The sequence below is a fragment of the Balaenoptera physalus genome (assembly GCF_965194825.1).
Source record: "Balaenoptera physalus genome assembly, chromosome: X".
In the NCBI taxonomy this organism is placed as follows: domain Eukaryota; kingdom Metazoa; phylum Chordata; class Mammalia; order Artiodactyla; family Balaenopteridae; genus Balaenoptera; species Balaenoptera physalus.
The window spans coordinates 74,888,758-74,915,267 of record NC_138903.1 but is presented as its reverse complement, the minus strand read 5'-3'; the positions used below and the strand labels follow the sequence as shown (position 1 = coordinate 74,915,267).

Genomic DNA, 26,510 nt, shown 5'->3' with positions numbered 1-26,510 from the left:
GATCTATCACTAACGTTCACCTTTGAGAACTTGCAGCAAACCTTATGGGTCACTTATTTCAAGCTCTTCATTTTATCTGTAAGCATATTTATAAGGAAGCTGAATTCCAGAGAGGTTAAGTGACTTTTCAGCTATTTAGTATAAACCTGAAAACAAGAATCCAATTTTCCTAGTATTGAGACAGTGTTCTTATTAGACATTCCTAAAAGTTCACAGTATATTGAATTTTTAAAAATTAACATGAATTTTGTGAGTTAATATTTTAATGGATAGTATATTTATCAAAAGTTCTAAAAATTACATAGATATTAACAGTATTTTCTCCCATGAGGAAGAAGCCCATAGATATTAAATTACTACATTTATTAGTATGTTTGATATTTCGTGTGGGTCAAAGTGAATTACAATAATTGTCAATTTAAAAACAGTATTTTTATCTATACTTCTTGAAATTTCCCTAAGCTACTTCACTGGCAGTTTTTTTTCTTTTTAAGGTAACCACTAAAAAGTAAATATAAGATATAAACTTTTTAACTTATAATTTAATAGGAATGAACAAAACTACTTAAACCTGGGTTGAAATTTAATTTCTGTCTAATTTTGTGATGTCACTTTTTTTGAGCGGCCATGACATGAGTTAAGTGGGTCGTTTTACCTTTGCATTGCTCAGTCTAGTCAGTTCTGTACCTAATGTTGTTTATGCTTTGTTTACGATGGTACAGAAAGTCTGTACATAGGGTTGTTTAAGTAGTAAAGGATGTGGCTCTCTAAAAGCTTCTTATACTCACAAGTTTTTCCTTGCCAGTAATTCTACTTTATTCCTAAAAAAAAAAGAAGTTATTCTTTATAAAAAGTCGCAGTAAATTTTCTAGTTCTATGTAATTTTCTTTCCATTCTGGTCTTCACTAGTTATAAATAACACATGAAATGACTTTCAAGGTAGAAAGCAGGAATCCATTTTGAAATGTTCTATAAAATAAAGAGTGATTTATGGTTTCATATGATTTGTGCTGAAAGCACTCAGGCTTTGCCAGGTCATCAAAGTCCTGTCAGGGGAATCTATTATTTATTGTTTGATATGCTGGGAGTGGTGTAAGTACTTTATTTAATGTTTATCTTATGTAAGTATAGTGTTAGGAAAAATCAATTCCAGATACTAATACAATTTTAAGAATAGATCATAGAGTGCTAACCTAAATATTGTAGTTGTAAGTGATGAGGTTCAACATTAAGGATTTGGATTAAAAGGGGATTTTGAAAAATGAATAAATAATGGTTTCGTTCCTATAAAGTATTTTAGATAAGATTCTTAAAAACACTAATTTCATACCTTTTTGGGCTTGATTTTAGCTTAGCTTCATTTGATAGTGAAACATCTTTATTTTATCTAGACAGGTTTTGGAAAATCATAGAACTGGGACTATGTGTTTGTTATATGATCATATAACATTCTATAAGCTTCTAATATATTTTTTCTAGTTGCCAACTTTATAACAGAACCTCAACTGAGAAGGACGTAATGTAACAAACCTCAGTTTCCCCTGTTACAAGCTGTTATGAAATGCTAGTGTAATACCTAGTATTTACCTGTGTTTGATAAAAATGACTTGCCAGTAAAAGTTGATGATCTTGCATCAGATTTATACATTTTTCCTATAATCCTTTGGCAGAGTTCTTTGAAACAGCATCACTAATGAATTTAATGATCATATTTAATGATATGAAATGTTTAAAGGATATTAAATATTTGATGAACTTTTATAGCATACATATAGGGAAAAGCCCTATAGTGTACATATAGAAAAGGCTATTGGACTTCGTTTCAAAAAACTATTTTAAGTTGTCAGATCTTTGAGGATAACTTAAGTCAATAGTAAACAAATGGTAGTTTTTTTCCCTTCAAATAACTTAAGTATAACTTCAGATAACTTCAGATTTGTTACTGAAGGGGTAGGAAGAGAAGGGAAGAGAACCAATATTTACTGAATGTCAGCGACATGCTAGGAGACACTGTGTAAGGTGTTTTATATCATTTTTTAACCTATTCCTCCCTATATCCCTATGAGATATATTATTAGCCCTATATTACAGTTGTAAACATTGTACTTGTATATTTGTAGTCAAATTTTTTACAGTGTGTTTCCAGTGTAATGCTGTGTGACTTAACCCTGATTATTTGTTTCTAACTCATGTCTGGCTTTCCCTTGTGGGAGAGACTGTATAATTCATTGTAATAAGCCTATATATGTTCCATATAAATGCCTTACAAGGATGTTGTGTGAATTTGAGTAATGATTCAGAAGCTAAGTAGTTCACTTTTTATGGTGCCCAGTGTTAAAAAAAGGCTTTATTTTGAAATTAGTCAAGGGTTTAAAAGCTATTAAAATTGAGCTTACAAATATTAATTTAAACAAAACAAGCAGTTAGTTGTTTTGCTTATTTTGCTAAATTATAAGTAAGACCAAAAAGTTTAATTATGTTAACTTTTCCTAAATAAGAATTTTTAAAAAAAAGTGAAACCTAAAGCTCCAGTTTTATGCAAACTCATCCTTCGTGCTGTGCCTAGAGTTATTTTTCTGAAACACTGATTAGATCTTGTTCTTATGGCTAAAATCTTAGACTCCCTGTTGCTTACAGGTTCAAGTTCAGACTCCACAGTTTGGCTCCAGCCACTCTTTTGGGCATCACTTTTTGGTACTCTCTTCCTTCACCCTTTGCCAAGAATATTCCCTTCCACTTTCCCTTTTCCTTCAGCTTTTTTCTTCTACACTTTTCAGTTGTGTTATTACAGATCTGAAAGACCCAGCTGGTTAGTGTCCCCTGCTCCTCGGAGCTTTCCATGACTCCCCTCTACAGAGGGAATGCTTCTTTCCTTTGTGTTCCTCTAATAGTTTTAATTACCTTTATTATTTCAGTCCCTTTAAATTCTTGTTCTTTAGACTCTGAGCTCTTTTAGGCTAGGCATTGCCTTTATCTTTCTCTTTTCCCTCACTACCTATCACAGTCTGTTCTATCCCTCTCTCTCTCTTCCCTTTCCCCATTATTGTATGTCTTTCTTCTTTTCTTTCCTTAAACAGGTATTTATAGAGAATCTACTATGTGCCTCTTCTGTTCAAGGAACTCGGTGTTTATTGAATGGGTGGGAAGAAATATGAAATCCTGGCCAGGAGGACATTATTAACTGTATTATTAGTCTGTCGTTCTAATCATTCTAAGCATGAAGTTATCTTCTGTTCAACACATATTTGTTGAAAACCTACCACAAGCGCTGCTTTACTGGGGATTCAGTGGTGAATAAAATATACACAGTCCCTGCTCTTGTGAAGCTGACATTCCAGTAGGAAAGTGAGTTGTGGCCACAAAGAGACAGGAAACCCAACCTTGTAAAGTCAGACAAATTGTCCAAACCTCTATGTGTCTGTGGCTTCTTTGTCTATAAAACTGTGTAGCATTATATAACATTAAAGTGTATTGAAAATGCAGCACTTCAAAGGATCTAGAATGGCCAAGACAATATTTAAAAAGAATGAAGTTGGAGGACTTATTCTACCTGATTTTAGGACTTAACCGTAAAATGTACAATAATCAAGACAGTGTGGTAGTGGCATAAGGATAGACACGTGGATTAATGCAACAGAGTTGAGAGTCCAGAAACAGATCCACACTGACATGGTCAATTGAGTTTTGATAAAGTTACCAAGGTAGGAAATAGTCTTCAATAAATCATGCTGGAATAATTGGATATCGACATTAAGAGAGGTACCTAAACCTTTTCCTCATAACATACACAAAATTTAAGTCAAAACAGATCATTGGCATATGGACACCAAAGGGGGAAAGGGTGGGGATGGGATGAAGTGGGAGATTGGGATTGACCTATATACACTAATATGTATAAAATAAATAACTAATGAGAACCTGCTGTATAGCACAGGGAACTCCACTTCGCTGTACAGTAGAAACTAACACAACATTGTAAAACAACTATACCTCAATAAAACAAACAAAAAAAACCCCAGATCATTGGCCTAAATCTAAGAGCTAGCACCATAAATCTTCTAGAAGAAGTTAGGAGAAAATCTTTGTGACTTTGAATCAAGTAAAAGTTTCTTACCTAGAATACAAAAAGCATGAATCATAAAAGAAAGAATAGTAAGTTGGACTTCATAAAGATTAAAACATTAGCTTATCAAAAACACAAGAAATGAAAAGGTAAGCCATTGATAAAGAGAAAATACCTATAAGGCATATATTTGAAAAAGGACTTGTATCCAGACAATATAAAATTCTCTTACAACTCAATTATAAGAAAGCAATCCAATAATGAAATGAGAAAAATACTTGAATAGATACCGCACAAAGGAAACTATATGGATGGTCAAAAAGCACATGAAAAGATTCTCAGCGAAATGCAACTTAAAACCACAATGAGATGCCACTATACCCACACTAGAGTTGGTAAGATTTAAAAGACTAAAAATAAGAAGAATTGGTGACAGTGTGGAGCAACTGGAAATCTCATACAGTGCTGGTGGGAATGCAAAACTATATAGCCATTTCAAAAAATGAAGTTTCTTAAAATGTTAAAATACACTTACCATATGACCCAGCAATTCCACTCTTAGGTATTTATCTGAGAGAAATGAAAACATATGTCCACTGGAAGACTTATACATGAATGTTCATAGTATCATTATTTCATGATAATCCCAAACTGGAAACAATCCAAATGCCCATCAACTGATGTACAGATAAAAAAAGAAAATGATGATATACAATGGATTAGTAACAACTAGAAAGAATGGAGTGCTGATACAACAACATGGATGAATCTCAAAAGTATCATATTAAGTAAAAAAATCCAGAAAAAGTTATATATACTGTTCTGTATGATTCCATTTACATGAAATTCTAGAAAAGGCAAAACTGGTTTCCTGGGGCATGAGGTAGGGATGAGGATTAATTACAAAGGGGCTTGAGGAAAATTTGGTGGTGATGGAAGTGTTCTAAAACGTGATTGTGGTGGTAGTTGCATGACTGTACATTTACTAAAATTTATTCACAGTTAAAAAAAAAAAAGCATGAAGATAATAGGCCCTTGCCATTTAACACAGAAATAGCCTATCAGTTTCACGAACTTGAGGGGATGTCTGGATGGAAATATTAAGGGAAAACACAAATGATAATCATTTTGGTTTTATGTAATTTGAACTTAAATCATGTTCAGTATTGAAATCTGTCCTTGGCTTTGCTTTGTCAGCAGAGACATGACTTCTGACAGTGTTGATCACAACCGTGGGAATAACCACATGCCTATTTGCCTATCCAAAGTAACAGCTAATTTGATCCAAATAGAGGAGGGTAATTTTATTATTGTTTGCCATTGGAGTTGGCATCTGGTAAAAATGGGTGTATGTTTGGAGTAGTATTTAGGTGAAAATGTAATGCTTCTAAAATATCTTTCTGAAGAAAATAAAAGTAGGTATTCTTTATAGAGCAAGTACCCTCTGCTAACAACTGAACAACCCTACGAGATAGATGGTGGCATTCCCATTGATGGATGAAGAAACAAAAGCTAAGAGAAGTCAAGTGACTTGCCTGAGGTCTCATAGCTAGTTAAGCAGCAAAGCTAAGATTCAAACTTAGCTCTCTGTCTGACTGGGACCATGCCCATTTCATTATGTTGCTATCCTGCCCTTACATCCTCATTCTCAGACTCTTGTCCAAGTTGGAGAGAGTGAATTTACCATGGTAATTTGAATTTGTGATGCCGAATTACTGAATTACTTGATCTTTGGAAAGTTATTTAACATTTCTCATCCCATTTTTTTCACATGGATAATACTGCCTGCTTCCCAGGGTTATAATGAGGAATAAATGAGATGATGTATATGAAAATGCATTGTGAATCATAAAGCCCTGTACTGATGTTTGGTGGTGTATTATTAATGCTGTCATTATTACACACTTAAACATACTACTAATTCTGCTTCCTGAATATTTCTTTGCTATTGCCCTTTTTCAGCCACTTAGCAGCTTTTACAGTACCATAGTGACTGCATTTCATTAATAAGGAAAGTTATTTTTTAGATATAAAAAGTTCAGATAGTCTTAAGATAAAAGACATTAGAACAATACAGTTTTAACCGTTTGAAGAACTAAGTATGCTTAACTATTTAGAATTTTCCTTTCTTCCTTCTATTTCCTCCTACACCACAAACTCACTTTTTTTTCCTGTGTATTATATCCAAAGTTAAGGTTGCAACTTTATGATGGCTTATTTCCAATAATTGATATTTAATGGCTATATTCAGTACATTTGGTCAGAACTTCTTTTTTGAACCAAACAGTTTATACCCACAAAGTGTTCACCACTGGAAAACTCTAGTTCTTCCATGAATGCAGCTGGATCTTTTGTTTAATGTGGTTTTAACTAGAGATTGACTACATCAGTTGCTTCCATATGCATATTGCTTTTTACATAAAGAAGATCATTATTCTCATTTCTTGAAATCCTTGATGCTTAGTGTGTAGTTTAAACCCTTGCCAAAAGAATGCTATTTCTTTTCTACTAGGTAAAAATCCAAGAGGACCGGGGTATCTCATTGTAGTGAAACAGTAGCAGCACTAAACTTTCAAAACATGCTTTGTTCATCGGACTGATATGAAATAATTAAAGCATTGGGCAGCAAGTTAACCAATTTGCACCCTAGTTTCTTCTTCATCTCTAAAATGTGTATGCAGATCCTTCTCTCCCAGTGCTTTTGGGAGAATCAGATGAGCTAGTGTGTGAACATAGTTTCTAAATAACAAAGTGCTATATGAACAATATTTTGACAGTTGCTCATTTATGGTAATTGGCAGATAAAAAGAATTTAAGTACTTGATTTTTAAAAACCTCTCTTCCACATGATAAAATTTTCTGTATTAGTAGTATATGTTTAAGAAACATCATTCAACAGCATAATAATACAAACTATAATTTTGAATACAAGAATGAGCCTCTTTTGTTAAACTCTTCTATACAGCGATGGCATGAACATTTTTGTGTTTTATATATATATATATATATATATATTTCTACATTCTAAATGATATAGGTGTATGTTTTTATAGGTTTGCCTGAATCCATCATTGCGGCTGCATGTTCAAGAAGTGGCCAGAGGGTTCTGCATGTTGATTCGTAAGTTTATCAATGAATGGTAGCATTTGATACTTCCTAAATACCTCTATACAAAATAAAAATTTAAATATACACACGTGTGTGTGTATATATATACGTCCTATATAAACTTTTTAAGTTAGGAAAATAATTGGAATTGTTTAATTTTCACCAAAAACATGTGAAATATATAATGTACAGGTTTTACTATTATACTCTGTGAAATAGTGTTCTGTTTCCTTTGAGGATAAACCAAATGTACCATAATTTTATTTTTCACATGAGTGATTTTGTTTTTTTAAATGATAATTCTCCAAGAGGCTTGGAAACCTCACACCTGACCCTTTTATTATATACATGTGTGGGTGTGTAAAACCTGTATATGCTGTTGTATTTTAGGCTTTGCATTTGATTGTTGAAAAAATCGGCTGATAAGAGTATGTGGTTTTCTTAAAATTCATCAAAATTTAAACTGTTAGAAAAATCTAGAATATCTAGAATTTTGTTTTCCCCCTTTTCCCTTAAATGTGATGATAAAAAGGAAGTTAATGGAAAATTCAAGTTTAAGATAAAGCATAAATCTTTCCCTTCCTGCTTCCTCCTGAAACAAACCCTTAACTTTTTGCCTATCTATTTAGTGCTTTTGACCATTGTATTTTGGCCCTTTAATTGTTCATTAAATAGGAGTAGAAAGGAAACAAGAAATAATGACTTTATATTTTCTGTTTGATAGTAACTGCAAGTTTTTCAGAATGTCAGAATACTAAGAATAACAAGATTTGTTATAGTTCACAGTGCCTTCTCATATATTATCCCACTGTAAATATGTAGGAATCCAAAAGTGGTATTAGTTCATTTACCCTTTCTAAATTTATTTTCAAAGCATATTAACTCCTCAGTTATTGGATGAAATTTCTAAATTAAATTAGTTTCTGTTCTCAAGTCCTGCTCTTGGAATTCTCTTTCACTATCATATGTGTAACTGCTGTGTTAATGTCTTATTTCAGTCTTTTTGACATATGGATTCACATGCTGAAAAATTTGCTGCCTTGAAAGCTGAGGTACTGGGCCAGTGTGCTTTAAAAAGGCTTAATAAGAATGAAAATTCAAATTTATTTCTGATAATGTTAATTAACCTAAAATTGAAAATAAAATCTTAAATTTCCCAAAGTTATTTGTTGTGCTCGCACTGTAAGCTACTTCCCATATCAGTTTCTTTACACATGTTATATAATTTAACTTTCATCACAGCTGAGTGAGGAGGGTGGTGTTATCCCAATTTAGCAAATGGGGGTGGGATGTGAGGCATAGAGAGGTTAAGTAATTTTTCTAACTTTACCCAGCTAGTGCATGTCTAAGTTTAAATGCAAATTTATTTTGTGTTTTCTTATTCTAAAACCTGAGATCTTCACACAATGAAGAATATTTTATAAATCACATAGGGTTTACTGATATTACAAAGTAAATTTTGATTAGGAATATAAGAAGCTAAATCTAATTTTGATAAACAATGAATCAATTAGAAATACTTGATAATGTTAAGAACTTATACCTTAATACATAGTATTTCAAAGTGACAAAACTTTTTTCTTCTATTTTAGAGCCTCAGACTTGGTAGCTTTTGAGAGTTTAGATACATCTAGGTATTGATTTATAGAATGTTTTCCTGCTCTGAGCCAGGTTTAAATATTTTCTCATTTTTGTTCATTTTAGCACTTATGGTTCTTCATAGTTAGATTCAGTCTTCCCTAGCCCTTTCATTTCTGCTTTACATCTACAATAGTACCGTACGTCTCTGTTCCACAGACATACCTTACCATGCTTTCTTTTTTTTTTTTTTTAACATCTCTATTGGAGTATATCTTTTTTTTTAAATAACTTTTAAATTGTGGTAAAAAGAACACATAACATAAAATTTGCCATCTTAACTATTTCTAAGTGTATACAGTTGAGTAGTGTTAAGTATATGCATATTGTTGTGTAGCAGATCTCCAGGACTCTTGATATTACAAACCTGAACTCTATGCCCATTAAACAATAACTCTCCATTCCTCTTCCCCCCAGCCCCTGGCAACTACCATTCTACTTTCTGTCTCCATGAATTTTACTTCTCTAGATACCTCATATAATTGGAATCATACGTTATTTGTCTTTTTGTGATTGGCTTATTTCAGTCAGTATAATGTCCTCAAGGCTCATCCATTTTGTATCATGTGTCAGAATGTCCTTCCTTTCTAAGGTTGAATAATATTCCATTCTATGTATATACTATATTCATTCATCTGTTTATAAACATTTGACTCGCTTCCACCTCTTGACTATAGTGAATAATGCTGCTATGAACATGGATGTGCAAATATATCTTCAAGATCCTGCTTTCAGTTCTTTTGGATATATACCCAGAATTGATATAGTAATTCTATTTTTAATTTTTTGAGGAACTGCCTTACTACTTTCCATAGCAACGGTACCTTTTACATTTCAACCAACTTCCCATGCTTTGGCTCCAACTGGGAAGTTGTGTATGGGCTTTTAAGCTAGAATACCTGGGTTTAAGTCCTGGTTTCTTCACTTACTAGGTGTGTAACCTTTGACAAGTTACTTAATCTTTCTGTAACTCAGTTTCTTGATATAAAGTTCATTATAATAGTAATTTATAAGATTGTTTATCGGATTAAATAATCAATGTAATGGATTTATAACAGTGCCTGAAACATAGTAAGCCCTTAGTAAATGTTAATTACTCTAACAATACTGTTGTTTGTCGTTGTTGAGAAATGTCCTTTGGTAGGTGAATTCTCTTTTTAATTTTCTGATTGCTTTGATATTCTTCTGTTTGTCTTTATAGTTATATAGTCTTCCTCTTATCTGTCAAGGTGTGGATTTTATTTCTATTTATACTGTTCAGAAATTGTTTTGTTTCTTGAAATCAGATGATTTATGCCTTTTGTTGGTGGGAAAACCCTCAACTGTTTCTTCAAACATCTCTCTTCTTTCTTTTGGAAATTCTCTTATAAATTGCACCTTTTCATTCTATCCTTTATGCCTTTTAATGTCACTTTCATATTTTTCATCTTTTTACCTTTTGATACAGCACTCTGAGTAGTTTCCTCAGCTTTATCTTCTTGTTCTGGGGTTAGCAACTATGGCCCACAGGTCAGCCACTTGTTTTTTTTTTAATAAAGTCATATTGGAACACAACCATGCTTATTATATACTTACAGATATACATGTTTACATATTGACTATGGCTGCTTTCACACTACAAAGTCAAAGAGTTAAGCAGCTGCAACAAAAACTGTGTGGTCTGCAAAGCCTAAAAATTTACTATCTGGCCCTTTATAGAAAATGTTTGCAGACCTCTAGTTCATTAATTCTGTCTTTAGATGAGTCTAATTTTCTATTTATCCTAGCTATCATTTTCTTCAATGACTTTCATTTCTAGAAGTCCTGTTGGGTTATTTTTTAAAACCATCGTGTTCTTTCTTTGTGTTTCAATTCATTTTTTTTAAAACGTGTGAAGTATTTTATGTGAAGTTCTTTGAGGTTTAATACTGCTGTTTGTCATTTTCTATCCATCTTCAGGGTCAGTACTTTTTCTTATTTCCTTTCCCTAAAATTTCCAGTTTTTCTTTAGTGGGGCTTTATCTGTGGGAATGCTGTGTGACCTGTTTGAGGGGGTATGTTCGTACTAAGTGGTTTTGCATTTACTTTTGCCTGGTTAGCCAGTGCTATTACTGACCATATTAGTTTCCTATTGCTGCTGTAACAAATTACCACAAATGTAGTAGCTTAACACAACACAAATTTATTCTTTTACAGTTCTGCAGGTCAGAAGTATGAAATGAATCTTACGGGTCTGAAATCAAGTTGTAGGCAGGCAGTGCTACATTCCTTTTGGAGGATTCAGGGGACCATCTGTTTCCTTATCTTTTTCAGCTTCTAGAGGCCACCTGCATTCCTTGGCTCATGGCCCCTTCTTCCGTCTTCAAGAGCCTCACTTCACCCTCTATCATGCCACCTTGTTTTTCTGCCCTTGACCTCTTGCCTCCCTCATAAGGAGCCTTGTGTTTACATTGGGGCCTACCTGGATACCGTAGGATATTCCTCCCATCTCAGGATACTTTATTTATGCATGTTAGCAAAGTCCGTTTTGCCATATAAGATAACTTATTCACAGCTTCTGGGGATTAGGACATCGACAACTTTGGGGAACCATTATCTACTACACTGGCTCAAAACAATTTGTATGTTAATTTCTAGGCTTGAGGGTTCTTGGTTTACGTGAGTAGTATGTATTAGAACACCATAATCACCTGTGGTTCAAGTTTGCAGTTGTAAATTCTCATAGAAATTTCCCCTTCCGCCTACGGCCTGCTTCAACAGTATCCCATCATGTACTCTCTCTAAGTATACTGTATTCTCTCACATCTTTATGCCTTTTTTCACGCTGGTCCCTATTCTATGCGAGTAGAGTACTCCTTCTTTAGGACATAGCTAGTATACCACTTTCTAGTGATGTCTTCCTTGATAATCCAAGTAGTATTAATTTTTCTATTTGCCTGTACTTGCAAGTATTCTGTACGTTCTTATAATATTTTCACACAGTATTATTATTGTTTATAGATCTCTTGGCTCTATTAGACTCTTAGAGATTGGGGATCATGTCTTAGTCATCTTTATATCCCCAGTGCCTGAGAGGTCTGGAATACAGCAGTCCCTAAATAAATATTTGTTAAATATTATATATGCCAAGCCACTGTTCTACTGATGGGAATTTAGAATTGCCTCATATATGCTCAGTGCAACATTGATCCTTGCTCATCTACAGATGGTAGATTCATGGTAGTTTGGAAGGGAGTTATCTGTTGATGAGAAAGTTGAGGTTTGTGCATAGTCAAACAAGCAGATGACTGGGGAAAAACTCAGATCTTATTCCTATTCCAACATTCTTTGAAATATACCACACTGTCTTTGTTGTTGATGTACCTGTATATATTTGTTAAAAAACAATTAGTTGAATTATTCTAACTATTTCTAATTTGTAGACACAGTAGAAAATCATTACCTTGTATTTTTGCTTTTTTCTCAATTAAGTTCTACTGTTGAATAGATTAGAATCATGCTTCTCAAACTGTAGTGGTGTTCTGGCGCTTGGGGTGGTGGTGGCATATGAAGCCAAAGGATAAACAGTGGAGCATCTGCCTGGTGTGTAAATTTTATAAACATTATAATGCATTAAATGCATTAAAATATTAAGATTTTCTGAACAAATTTTAGATTTGTGGTAAAGTTGAAAAATTAGTACAGAGAGGGTCTGTATATACTTTATTCAGCTTCTCCTAATGCTAACATCTTATGTAGCTGTAGTACCATTATCAAAACTTAGAAATTAATATTGGTGGAATACTAACTACTAAACTGTAGACCTAATTTGAATTTCACTGATTTTTTTCAGTAGTGTTATATTTCTGTTTCAGGATCTGGTCCAGGATCCCACTTTGCATTTAGTTGTTAATAGTCTCAAATTATCTTCCCCAAGGTACACTAATGTTTGCCTAATGGTCATTTTCTATTTTCCTCTTCCCATCTTCACTTATTTACTGCAATTCTTCTGTAAATAAGAGCTGTCTCTTCTTCCTCATTTATTTATTTATTAAATTATATGTATCACTGTGGGTTCATAGATATTTATTTTATACTATGGGTTATAATCTCATACTACCATTGTTTATTTTGTTGTTCAAATTGTTCCAGCTTTGGTCATTGTGAGTTCCTTCCAGTTGGTTCCTGTGTCCTTGTGAAATATCCAATCCTTGTTTGAGCACTTCCTTACTTTCTGACACTGCAAGATGCTCCAGCCTCATCTTGTGTTTTCCCTGCTCTAGCCCTAGAATCAACCACTTTTCCAAGAGCCCTCTCTCCGTGTATTTGAGAATGGGATTTAGAAACCAAGTTCTGAATACTAGGTATCATTCCTACTGGGCTTCCCTTTTCTCCACATCCTCTCCAACATTTGTTATTTGTGTTCTTTTTGATGATAGTCATACTGACAGGTATGAGGTGATATCTCATTGTGGTTTTGATTTGCATTTCCTTGATGATCAGTGATGTTGAGCATCTTTTCATGTGTTAGAGAATGTTCTAATTTCATTCTTTTACATGTAACTGTCGGTTTTCCCAGCACCAGTTATTGAAGAGACTGCCTTTCCTTTGTTGTAGATTAATTGACTATAAGTACATGGCTTTATTTCTGGGCTCTCTATTCTGTTCCATTGATCTATGTGTCTGTTTTTGTGCCAGTACCAGACTGTTTTGATTCCTGTAGCTTTGTATTATAGTCTGAAGTCAGGGGCATGATTCCTCTAGATCTGTTCTTCTTACTCAAGATTGTTTTGGCTATTTGGGGTCTTTTGTGTTTCCATAAAGTTTTTGAATTATTTGTTCAGGTTCTGTGGAAAATGCCATTGGTATTCTGATACAGATTGCATTGAAACTTTAGATTTCCTTGGGTAGTATGGTCATTTTAACAATTTTAATTCTTTCAATCCAAGAACACAGTATATCTTTCCATCTGTATCCTCTACAATTTCTTTCATCAGTATCTTATAGTTTTCTGAGTATGGGTCTTTTACCTCCTTAGGTAGGTTTATTCCTAGGTATTTTATTCTTTTTGATGCGATGGTAAATGGGGTGGTTTTTTTTACTTTCTCTTTCTGATAGTTCATTGTTAGTGTATAGAAATACAACAGATTTCTGTTCATTAATTTTGTATTCTGCAACTTTACCGAATTCATTGATGAGCTCTAGAAGTTTTCTTGTGGCGTCTTTAGGATTATCTATGTATAGTATGATGTCATCTGCAAACAGTGACAGTTTTACTTCTTTTCCAATTTGGGCTCCTTTTATTTCTTTTTCTTGTCTGATTACTGTGGCTAGGACTTCCAATACTATGTTGAATAAGATTGGTGAGAGTAGGCATCCTTGCCTTGTTCCTGATCTTAGAGGAAGTGCTTTCAGCTTTTCACCATTGAGTATGGGCTGTGGGTTTGTCATATATAGCCTTTATTACATGGAGGTATGTTCCCTGCATGCCCACTTTCTGGAGAGTTTTTATCATACATGGATGTTGAATTTTGTCAAAAGTTTTTTTCTGCATCTATTGAGATGGTCATATGGTTTTTATTCTTCAATTTGTTAATGTGGTGTATCACATTGATTTATGGATATTGAGAAATTCTTGCATTCCTGGGAAAATGTACTTTTTTTTGTTTTATACTTAAACAACATTTTAACTTGCCAAAAATGTGATTTTCCAATTAATGGTAGTGGGCTATATATTATTTTATTCATACAAACACACTGCAGTTTATTTAACCAATTCTCTACTGCTGTATTTGAGGCTGTTTCCAGTTTCCTGTTATAAGCAAAATGTGGACATCCATATACATATGGCTTTTATTTATAAATTTCTAATATTTTGGGAAAAAGGTTCCCAAATTTTTACCACATTTGTATATTTGTAAAATCACCTTATGATCTTTTTCTTTTTCTCTAATTTAAAAATTCACAAAGTCAGTGACTTTAATGAGATTGTGTAACTCCTGTGCCTCAATAAACTTAAGTGTTATGATAAGGAATTAGGTAAAATTCTCTTTTTTTGCAGGAAGATTTATGTAGTTAGCCAGCAGAATAGTGACCTGAACTGATTATTTCATCCTGATGAACTGTTGAGTGGTATTGTTTTTCTAATCTTGGTTAAAGTCTCTCTTACATTAAAACATTAAATATTAACTGAGACAAAAGCTATAGGAATAACAGCAGGCAAAAATGTACTTTGAGTTTTTTTATGAGTATGGATTACATTCATGATTTTGTGAAGATCAATTTAGTACTTTAACCTCCTGACACTGTTTACATTTATATACCATTTAAGTGATGATAGTTGGTGGTTCTGAAATGACTCATTATAAAATCCTAAGTACAACCTCTGTTGATTTATAAGCACTATCCAAGCATTATCACTATCAACAGCAGCTAATCTCATTTAAAATAGTCATTTCATTGCTGTGTTGTCATAAATTTCACAGGCAGATTTTAAATTAAACTTCTGCCAAATTGTAACTGAAGGAGCTCCGTTTTTGTGTGCCAGTTATCTGTATAAATAAATGTAAAATCTGTGGTTCTTTTTAGAGAACTACATTTACAGTAGATATTAATGAGCTGTTGACATGTGAAAGTTCGAGAATAGGTGCTGTGATTTAGAAAAGCAATTAGCAATTCAGAATGTAGAGATTGGCATTTACTTTAATCTTGAAGTTGCTGGAGGGAGGTGCAACAGGACCAAAAGTTTACACTTGAACAGAATCTACTTCTACCAATAATTGTTCATCTGCACATCCTCAATCAGTCTTTTCTTCTAATCATATATGTCATTGTTTAGTTTTATTTTGTTTCCTATAAGTCTTTACTTTCTACTGTAACTGCTTCAGACAAAGAGAAAATAAACTAAATAAATTGAAAATGATGATGTTACCTCACTGAATTAATCCAAATTCATGATTTCTTAGAGTCTTTTTTAAAAACGAGTATTCAGTGTTTGAAGTCTTTACATCCGATTCTGTTAAGTATTTAGTGGATTTATGATGTCAACCCAAATGACTGTCACAGATACAGCTATTGATGTTTTAGTCTTATGTAATAACCATATTATTATTTCTAAAAGTTGAAAACATTGTTATACTTTAATAGTTTGACCAAAGAAGGATATTAATCTAAATAGTATTATCTTGTGGGGTTAGGAACTGATGTCACCATTATATGTCTATCAGTTTCTGGGCTAGATTTTTCTTTGGTCTGACAAACGAAATTTTTGTTTTCTATTTAGCAACTGTGTCTAGTTAAGAATTATTTAGGAATTGTGATAAAGAGAAGTAAACAATTATTTTGTCTCTGGTTTGTTTTCCGTTTTTGTTTGAAAAAACTTTTTGCCTTTAATCATAAAAATGTACATATGTTTGTCATAAAAATTTAAGCAATGTATATGTCTGTATATTACATGCACATATACATAAAAATATACATGTCATTCTGCCCACATACCACTCCCGAGAGACCACTGTTGGTGTGGTGTATTCTGTCTGGTGGAATTAAAGATAGTTTTATGAGAATGGATGAATGCATGAGTGAAAGGATAAAATGAATTGAATTGATGAGGTGAAAATATGCCATAATAGTGTCTCATCATCGTGTCTGTTTGCACATTCTTTTCACATTTAAGGATATTATTTAGTAATATTATGTTATGGTACTAATAGTGGAAAAAACAATTTTTTACGCAGATAAATAGTTGATCAAAACTAGATGAGGTCATATAGGATTGTATTAGGAAAATTCATCCCAGTACGTTTCTTGAGAGTTGTAGAGCTATGGCTGACCATGATTTCAAAGGACACTTTCTGGGTTCACTGTTTCTCCACCACTGACTTGACATTATTTTGACATCCCCTTTTCCTCTATATCATTTTTCATCTTTATGTTTTGGCACTGAGGTGGGAGACACTAAAATTTGCCAGAAATTGTCACTTCTCAAGAAATATATACATTATTATTAGAAACCAGTTGTAAAACCAGATGAGATTATGGGTATTGCTAGTCCCCGAGTATTGAGAGGTGAACAACAAAACAGATCATGACCCCTGCCCTCATGATGACCTTGGACCCTAGTAGGGGGAAATAGACATTAAACATGCTTAAATTTTATATTATAAATTGTGCTTATGAAGGAAAAATGGGTAGTGCTCTAAGAGAGTAATGGGGGCATTATTTAGATTTGGTGGTAGGAGGGTGGCTTGAATGGGAGTGGTTACAATAACTTCTTATTGACTTCTCACCACGGATATGGGACTATAAAAATCTTTGAGAACTAGCATCATTTTCCTTTTATAGAAAGAGTTAAAGTGACTTCTTATTAGAGGAATTGTTTTTGTGTGGCTTAATAGAACTCTACCTCATGGAGTCACCTCAGAAATTGCATCTGCAGTTGTGTGTCAAATGAATTTTATGATTTTTTCTGCCCTGGAAATTAATATGTGGAATTGTGTGAAAAATTTCGGTCTGATGCCTTGCTTCTGCAGTGAAAGAACAAAAATAATCTGTTCAGATGTTCAATGATTATTGGCTCCTAAAAAAAGGAACCAGTATTGATTCAACAGCTAATCCTATTGTGAAGTTTCTTTTTAGTGGTTTTAGTTTGTGAAAATTCAGGTCTGTTTATGTTTTTTTAATGCAAAAATAAAACAACATGGCTGTTTCTCTTATACTGGAATACTTGCACATATGTCAATAAGGTAGCTCAAAGATAAATATTGGAAAGGTTTTAGATTTAAGACTACCATAAAGGGATAGGGAAGTAAAAGAAATGTAACCTCACTTAGAAGAAAATTTTTATTTTTACCTTCTATTACCTAGATGAAAGAAAGAAAACCTCGCTCTGTCTCCTGTAAGGATGAGAAAAATGTATCAAAGAAGCAAGTGTTACCCTAGCTTTTCCCTTTCTCTGTTCCCCCATGTTAAAGACATTTCATGAGGTCTGTGGCACTAATTTATGAGTGAAAGTAGTTTTCAGTTGCTTAACGTAATCTAGTATTCAGGATGGTGTATGCTGTTACAAACAACGTGATGTAATAATAATAGCTACCATTTACTGAATATTTGCTCAGTACTGTGTTAGGTACTTTACAAATATTAAGCTATTTAATTTTTATTATATTTCTCTAAAAGAAATATAAATTCTCTCCTTCTGCAGATGAGGAAACAAACTCAGAGAATTGAAATAACTTGTCCAATGTCACATTTCTATTAAGGGGACGAACCAGGATTTAAGGCCAGGTCCATTAAACTGCAAAGCCTATGCTCTTTCACTAAGATAAGCTGTAGGGTTGGAAGACAAACAAATCCTGGGTTTGATGATCAAGAGACCCAATTCAGGCTGTTACTCTGTCACTGATTAGTTATGTGACTTATGTTGTTTTCTTCAACTGTAAAATTGGCGTAGCGTACCACCTACCTTGAAGAGTCCCTGTGAGGGACCAGTGGGATACATGTAAAAAATTGAGGTGTGGCCAGCAAGGTCTGACAGTCATATGTATCAGGTTCACTAAAAGGCTTTTACTTTGGAATCACTGGGAATATGTTCAGTCTTTATTTTGGAGGGCAGTGTGGGGAAAAAAAATCCTTGGAAGCAATTCGTGAATTTTTATGGTTTTGAGACAGAAATGTCATTTTATCTTTAGGTCACTGAAATCTGTATGACAGGAGCTTCATTTGCAAATGACAATTCTTGCGTAAAGAGGATTTTTTTCCTATAGAGCTCAAACAGAGGCTAGATTGATTGAGATAGCTCTGTGCAGAAATCATGATATATCAACATCTCTCTAGATATTACTAACTTTGACTTGTTTTATTCAGTGGGTTTGAATGAGGATAGGTTTCACACAGACCAGAAAACTACAGGCAAAGATAATTGAATGTACGTATGCATTTTTTCACTACCTCTCCTTCCCCCCCCCCACCTTCTTCCTCTTGAGCAATTTCTTTATCATTCACCCTCCTTCTCCTTCGAAAAGGAGGGTTTTGTGCATTTTGTTTTTACTTTGAAATAGCAACTGTTCTTACCAGCTCCTTGGAGCTTTGAAGACTATTAATCAGCTTGACAGCTGGAAGCAGAGTGATCGACAGCAATAAAGCTTAAAGCTTTTTCTTATCACTCTAATTTCCCTTTTTTTCCCCATTAATGAAATTGGAGTTTGATTTGCCTTTCCATGGCAAAGCAAGGGTAAATTTTAGGAGCTGTGACTATGAAGTAGAGGATAGGGAAGAAGGGAGAGGGGGTCAACAATCTTCAATCCTTTGATTTGTCAGTTCTGTTGTTCTCTCAGCAGTCCCCATTCTTGTCTCTCTCTCTTCTTCCTTCTCAGGGTTGTCAGTGAACCTAGCTATGCCTGGCTGGCACTGGACTCGGTAATTGCCAATGAAAAGGGCACTGGAGACTCCTGTGGGCGTGTTCTCCTGTGTCTACACTTGGCATGGGGGGGGGTGAGGATGATAACTTACGATGTGCTAGGCACTGCTTTAGGTGCTTTCATTCCTATTTTTAAGATAAAGAAACTGAGGCTTTTAAAGAGTAACTGTAAGGTTATTGGCTGAGGTCACACAGCTAGTAAGAGGCACAGCTGGGGTTTGAACCCAGGTCCATCTGATCCTGAAGCCTTGATTAATAACAATGCATTTACTCCTCTTAGTTAACAATTATGACCACGCATTAAGGGTTCCAAGATGACCAAACTGCTGTTATTGCCCTTAAGTTTCTCCTGGTCTAGTCAGAGGAAACACTAATGCAGTCTAATTACAAGACAATAGGACAGATAAAAATTGTATAATGATTCATGCATTAGTGTATAGGCTAGGCTACCGTGAAGCAATCATATCGGTTATACTGGGCTACAGTAAAGCAATCATATTACTACCTCTTTATCAATGCATGAATTGTTATACCTGTAAATAAATGTGAATTTCTTTTTTCACATTAAAGAAGACAGTATGACAGCTCTTACAGAAGTATGTGCAGAGCTCTAGAAGCACAAAGATCAGTTTTATTTATATATTGGAGAGCTGAAGGCTTCACAGAGAAAATGATACTGGATTTGAGTAGTTCCGACTGGTTTGACTAGTTCCACCATTAGTTTTGTGATGGAATAACCTTGGGTATAGGATATAGCATTAATAAAAGCAGAGAGACATGCAGGCACTTAGGCAGTGTTGACTGTGTAGTTGTGGCTAATGCATTGGATGCATGGCAGAGAAGAGTGATGTCTAGACATAAAGCTGGACAGTAAGTTTTGAAGGTTCTTAGAGCGATGCCAAGGATTTTGGACTCTACTCTAGAGGCATTAGTAAGCAATTAAACATCTTTATGCCAGGGAATGACATAATGTGGTCTGCCAAGACCTGATCACAATGGCAGTAATGTGAAGGTTGGGTTGGAAGGGAAGAAACTAGAGGCAGGGAAACCTTTGAGGGGGCTAATGAAAAAAATGGGGTAAGAGAGAGGGCCTGAAATAAGGCAGCAGTGGTAAGGATCCAAAGATAGAAGGGGTTTGAGAAATTAACTAGAATTGACAAATGAGGAAGGGATGATGAGTGAGTTCAAGATTTTCTAGCATTGGCAGCTGTGAGAATGGTGTTGGTATTTATTGAAATGGGGAAACCAAGAGGAAAACCAAATTTTGGGTGGGGGACAGATAATAAATTTGCCTTTGGGACCTGTAGAGATTAAAATTAACCTGGGATATTTAGTGGAGGGAGATGTCCAGTAAGCTAATGACTCATGATATGTATTTTCAGTACAGAAATATCAATAGCTATGAGTCTGGAGCTCTCCCCAGAGGGCCCAGATTGGAGATGGCAATTTGTGAGTCATTGGTAGAGAAGTGATGATTGAGTCAGTAGGAATAGATGAGATCATAGAGGAAGACAAGAATTGAGGGCAGCCTTTGTACATTACCCACTCGTCTACCTGGCTTGATGGTCTAAAAATGGATTTGAATGGGTGGACTAGTGTGGAATGACTAATAACTGTAAACATAGGAAGGTCTCTTCTCCAGCCCTAATGACTGGGAACACAGCCTGCCATTTCATTCTGGCAGACTGATCTGATTGCCAAAGCAGCTTCCTATAGCTTTATAGGACTCTAAAAACCAAGTAAGGGCTTGGTCTTCCTCTCTAACATTAGAACTGCATCTGCATACTCTACCAAGGAGGCTGACCGTCCTTGATCTTAGAATGAGGGTATGGTGAAAGGAGCTTGACTTTCTTGTGTATCAGGTATGTGGAGCTTTTAGTAAATGAGAATTTGTGTAGGGGGTAAGTCTATTATATTCCCTAAGCTGTTCTGTTATTTGTCAACAAGGAAGACAGAAACATGTCATGGTTCTTTGTAATACTACAACCAAATTTAAATAGAATAGAGCCTCTTTCAGTGTGCATGGTGTATAGCTGGCAAATTGATACAAGTAGACATGCCACACTGTTGTTTTCCTACTCCTATCATATCCAGAAAGATATTTGTGCACATTAAATATGAGTTATGTAATAAAGTTGATTGTATTTTAGGTCCTAGAAATGAATAGTCCCTCCAGGTTTGGCATTAGAATAGATGTAGTCATGAAGTTATTATTCCATTTTCATTATCCAGATGAGTTGGAGAAACAAAACAAAAATTAGACTTCATCCCATCTAATGTCTGTAAATATCAATAGATCCCACTGCCTTTACTTATAGTAAGTCAGATTCCAAGATTTGTATTATGTGCCTATGTTTATAATTTTCAATATTCCAATCTTGTAGATTATAGCAGACAGTGTTTTATATAGTGGAAAGAGCATAGGCTTGGGGGCCTGATATGCCCTGGGCTTAATTAAGGGCAGGCTCTGCCATTTCCTAGCTGAGTGAGTTAAAACAAGATACTCAACGTCATAGTTGTTTTTTTTTCTTTTTCCTTCTAATTTTAAAATGGGGATAATTATAGCACCTATCTCTCAGGATTCTTGTGAAGATTAAATGAGATAGTGAATGGAAAATGACAAGCTCAACATATATAGTACCTATTTTTCTTCTTCCCCTTAACATGAATTAAGCCAGCATTTCTCAAAATACGTTGTTGAGCCAAATGCTGTTTCAAAAAAAAAAAATGCTCATTGGTTAACTGAATTTATTCCTTCTTGGAGAGAACAGACATTAACATATTTAATGGTGCTGAGAAGGTCTACCATAAATAAACCATTTTCTGGTGGTTTTACTCTTTTAAACATAGCATGTTCCAAATTTATTTTGTCATTGTAACTTTTTTCTTGGAATACCTGTTAACAGCCCATGTTATTGATGGGATACAGTTTGGAAAAGGTGAATTTAGTAATTGGGTCCAGGTGCTATTTGATATCTAAGTGTTTGGCTTCATTAAACCACAGCGACCATTATAATATCCTATGGTCTAAATGTTGCTAGCCAGCTTAGATGTTTGGGATTGTTTATGTTGCAGTGGACAGGATTAGGGTTTGGAAAGCTAAGTTTCAGTGGCAGTCCTGCCAGTTGTAGCTGTGTGGCCCTGAACTGACTTAATCTCTATATAGACCGTTCTCAGTGTCTTCATCTGTAAAATAACACCCTTATCTGCCTCACAAGATTGTTGGAAGAATCCATGAGAAAATAGTTGTGAAAACGATTTTGAAAATGAAAGATGCTGTCAGTGGAAGGTGGTATTACTACTATCTAGGAAAAGGAATTTAGGAGCAGTGAATATAGAATAGGGGCATCTAGAGTTTGAGCTAAGCTGCTTCTCTTTTCTGTTGAGCAGGTTTGGACTCCATCTGCTACCTTCCTGAAAACATTTTCAACCCTCAGTTTCCTAATAATTAAAATGGTTCCCAGATGAATGTGCCTGAATGTCAGTAGCTCTATCTTTTGTCAATGTTCTTGTCCTTGTTTACAGAAGCCATTTCCCAATACAGGATGTAGTTTAGCATCATGTAACTATGGCTGTTGCTAAATATTCAATACTGATTTGTAATTATGATGCACAATAGAAAATTGTTAGGATTTAATTAATAGGCTCTAATTAATAGGTTTAATCCTCTGCCTTCTCTTACAGTTCAACTTTCTTTATGTCTACCTGTAATGTATTTCTTTTCTGTTAGTAGACATTAAGCAAAGTGATGTTGCTTTAACATTAAACACTATGTAAACGACGAGAAATCTCTTGTTACTCTTTTGATACTATTTTTTCTGTTTTACTGGTTGGTGTTAATGAAGACAGTTGTGTAACTCATTTCCTTTGTATGTCTGGAAAAACGTAGTTAGTACTTTGAGTAAGCTTTACTTTGAGTAAGCTTTATGAAACTTTAGAAAGATTAAAACCATGTTTTCTACAATTGTGAAGTCAATATTTCACACAATGCAAAGCTGTACCTCAGTACTGTGATAATTGGGCTTTTCTGCCTTTGAAAATAAAAATGTCCGTTTGTGATTTTTACTGTTCTACCTGAAAATTATAGGTCACTTTTCCATCATGAAACTTGAGAGGGCTTTAGATAATTGTTTTATGTTTGCTGTTTAAATACTGTGAATACTCACTCTCTAGTTTCACAGAGAGACTCTAGTTTTAAGGAAGTCTTTTTCATCATATAAAATAGTGTTTCTGGCAATAGAGATAAACGTCATCCTTCATCATAAACTACTTTTTCCTTTACTTGATGTACAGAGACAGATGTGACACAAAATTGGCAGAAAATGTTCCATTCCCCTTTTTCCTCAGTCAGGAAGTTCTCACTTTGTCCTTAAAATAAATTGTATCTATGGTTTTAAAAACAAAACCAGTAACTTAGCCTTGTTATTCATTACAGAAACAGTTTTAAAGACTGTAGAAATAGTATTTTATAATTGAATTTGAATGTCAGAATTCTGAAGCTATATCTTTAAAGATAAAATTTAAGAAAATATTTGGTGGGCTTTAATTACTACTATTTCTATTGCAATAATGTTCTAGAGAGCATATTACAATGTTGTATTGATTTTTTATTTTTCTTTTTGTCATGATTTTGATACCTAAATTCTTTGGCTTTCTCTTTAGGGTATTGTAAACAATATTTAGAACCATGCAAATACCAAAATGAATTTAGTCAAAATCTGCTTTGGTTTTATAGTGAGTTTATTAATAATTATGTTACCCTCTTTTGTCAGAAAGACCACAGTAATGAAAACCATGTTTCACCTTTTACATACATAATTAGATGAGATCACCAGATGCTGATGTTAAGAGCACATCAACAGGAAAAGTTGAAAATAGGAGCTGCATGGAAAAATACTAGAACCAATTAGCTCTGTCAAAAACCATATGACCAAGTATAGGGGAGGAAAATAGAATTTGACCATGAACTGACCTCAGGTCATTTAATAATGGAAAGAAACAGCAAGATGGCCCTTCTTAGAGCTTTTTAAGACTTTTAATAATAGCAGAAAATATCTTGGAAATTGGCACATTGTGGTCAGTGTTTGAAAACTCATGTTAGATTACTTTTGTTTTTCTAAAATTTTATTGTGATAATTTTCAGACATACACAGAAAAGTTGAGAAAATTGCACTGTGAACAGCTATGTTTCCACTACCTAGATTCTACCACTAACATTTTGCTGTATTTGCTTTATTATATAATTATCCATTTATTGATTTTTCTATCCATCTATCATTCCATCTTACTGTTTTATGCATTTCAGAGTAAGTTGTACATGTCCAGTACCTTCAGTCTGGAACACTTCAGCATGCATATCATTAACTAGTTATTTATGGTTCTTTTTTGAGATAAAATTGCAAGAAAATGCACAGATCTTAAGTGTACCATTTAATAAGTTTTAGCAAACGCATACACTTGTGTAACTAAGAACCTTATCAAGATAAAGAACATTGCCATCGCTCCAGAAAGTTCCCTCATGCCCCTTCAAAGTCAATTCCTGCCCTTTCTCCCACCCTCAAAGGCAACCACTCTTAGGATGTTTTTCACCACAGATCAATTAATTTAGCTTGTCCCAGAGCTTCATATAAAAGGAATCATGGAGAATGCACTCTTTTGGGGCAAAGCTTCTTTCACTTAGCATAACATTTTTTGAAATTCATTGACGTTGTTATATTTGTATCAGTAGTTTGTTCCTTTTCATTAGTGAATAGTATCCATCATATGGATATACCACAGCTTATTTATCTAGTCTCCTATTGATGGATATTTGAATTGTTACCAGTTTGGAGCTATTGATGAATAAAGATGCTATGAAAAAACTTGTACAGCTCTTTTGTGAACATATGCTTTCCTTGTGTGTAAATACCTAGGAATGGAATTACTGGGTCATAGGGTTGGTATATGTTTAGTTTTGTAAGAAACTGCCTGACAGTTTTCCAAAGTATTTGTACCATTTTTTACTCCCACCAAAATGTGTGAGCATTCTGGCCATCCACACCAACACCTGGTCTTGTAAGTCTTTTTAATTTTAACAATTCTGGTGTATGTGTAGCAGTAGCTCATGTTCATTTTTAATGTGTACTTACCCAATGACTAATGATGTTGAGCACCTTTTCATATGTTCATTAACCACATCTATCTTCCTTTGTGAAATGTCTGTTCAAACCCTTTGCCTACTTTAAAATTTGCATATTTGTCTTATTTTTAAGTTGAAAGAGTTCTTTATATCCTGGATACCAGTCCTTTGTCAGATATGTTTTGTGAATATTTCTCCTACTTTGTGCCTAGCCCATTCATTTTTTAAAATGACGTATTTTGTGGAAAAGTTTTTCATTTTGATGAATTCTAATTTATCGATAGTTTTTATTGCTTTCTGTGTCCTGTCTGAGAAGCCTTTGTCTACCCTGATTGTCAGATTTCTGATATATATTTACTACTTATAAATTGATGTAGCCGTTAAAAAATTTTACTTAGGTCTTGAAGCTTTCACCCAGTAGTCAGAGCTTCTCACTTAGGACCTTATGGTGGCTTAAAAGAAATCTAAATATCTCAACAAAAAATTTAAAGACAGTGGTTTTTATCACTGCTTCAGGGTTATTTTTTTCAACACTCAGGATATTTTATAGTTTTGTTGAGTGATATATTTAGAGGATGGGAAGGGATGGCAGAACTGTATTATTCTCAGGCAAGGGAGAGGAGAGTATAAATTTGCCAGGGGAAAACTCTAACATCCCTCTCTTTTCCCTCCTTCTTCTCTATACTGGCTATTGCCCACCTTCTCCTCCCACTGTTGGCTCTGATCCAAGGGATCATAGCTTCTAGGCTTCCTTGATTCCAACACCTAGAATTGTTAGTATAGCTGAAATTTTGCCTAAATTTTAAAGCTCTCTAGAGATCTGGACAGTGTAGGAATTTGCATCATCCCCAAGAGAACTATCAGATTATAAGTAAAGTAGTCATCTGTATTAATAGACCTACTTTCACAGGTGTTCAGTTTAACCATTTTCTCTGTTAGAGCAAGCAGTGATTTTTGGTAAAATATTTGAGCGTAAAAACTGACTGTTCTTGAGACCAATCAAGAGTTGATTGAGGAGAAATCTATCAGAATTTTTAGAGGATATCCAGTAGCATTATGGATGAGTAATTTTAGATATCATCTTAAAGGTTTTAGTTTTTGTTTAAAAAAGACCTTTTATAGATTTTTATTTCATTAGAGAAGGATACAGAGAAGCAAAAACGTAAACAAAACCAAGAATCTCTCAGAACTAGAGTGGATATTGTAGG

At 34.2% G+C, this 26,510-nt stretch overlaps 1 protein-coding gene across 1 annotated transcript in view; it reads left to right on the top strand.

The window, feature by feature from the left end:
- Positions 1 to 26,510, top strand: part of CHM (CHM Rab escort protein) — a 316,852-nt gene that overhangs the window by 22,410 nt on the left and 267,932 nt on the right. Inside the window, exon 2 of the mRNA XM_082447407.1 lies at positions 7,117 to 7,183. Coding sequence (XP_082303533.1) covers positions 7,117 to 7,183 — 67 coding nt within the window. The remainder of the gene's footprint in view (positions 1 to 7,116; positions 7,184 to 26,510) is intronic.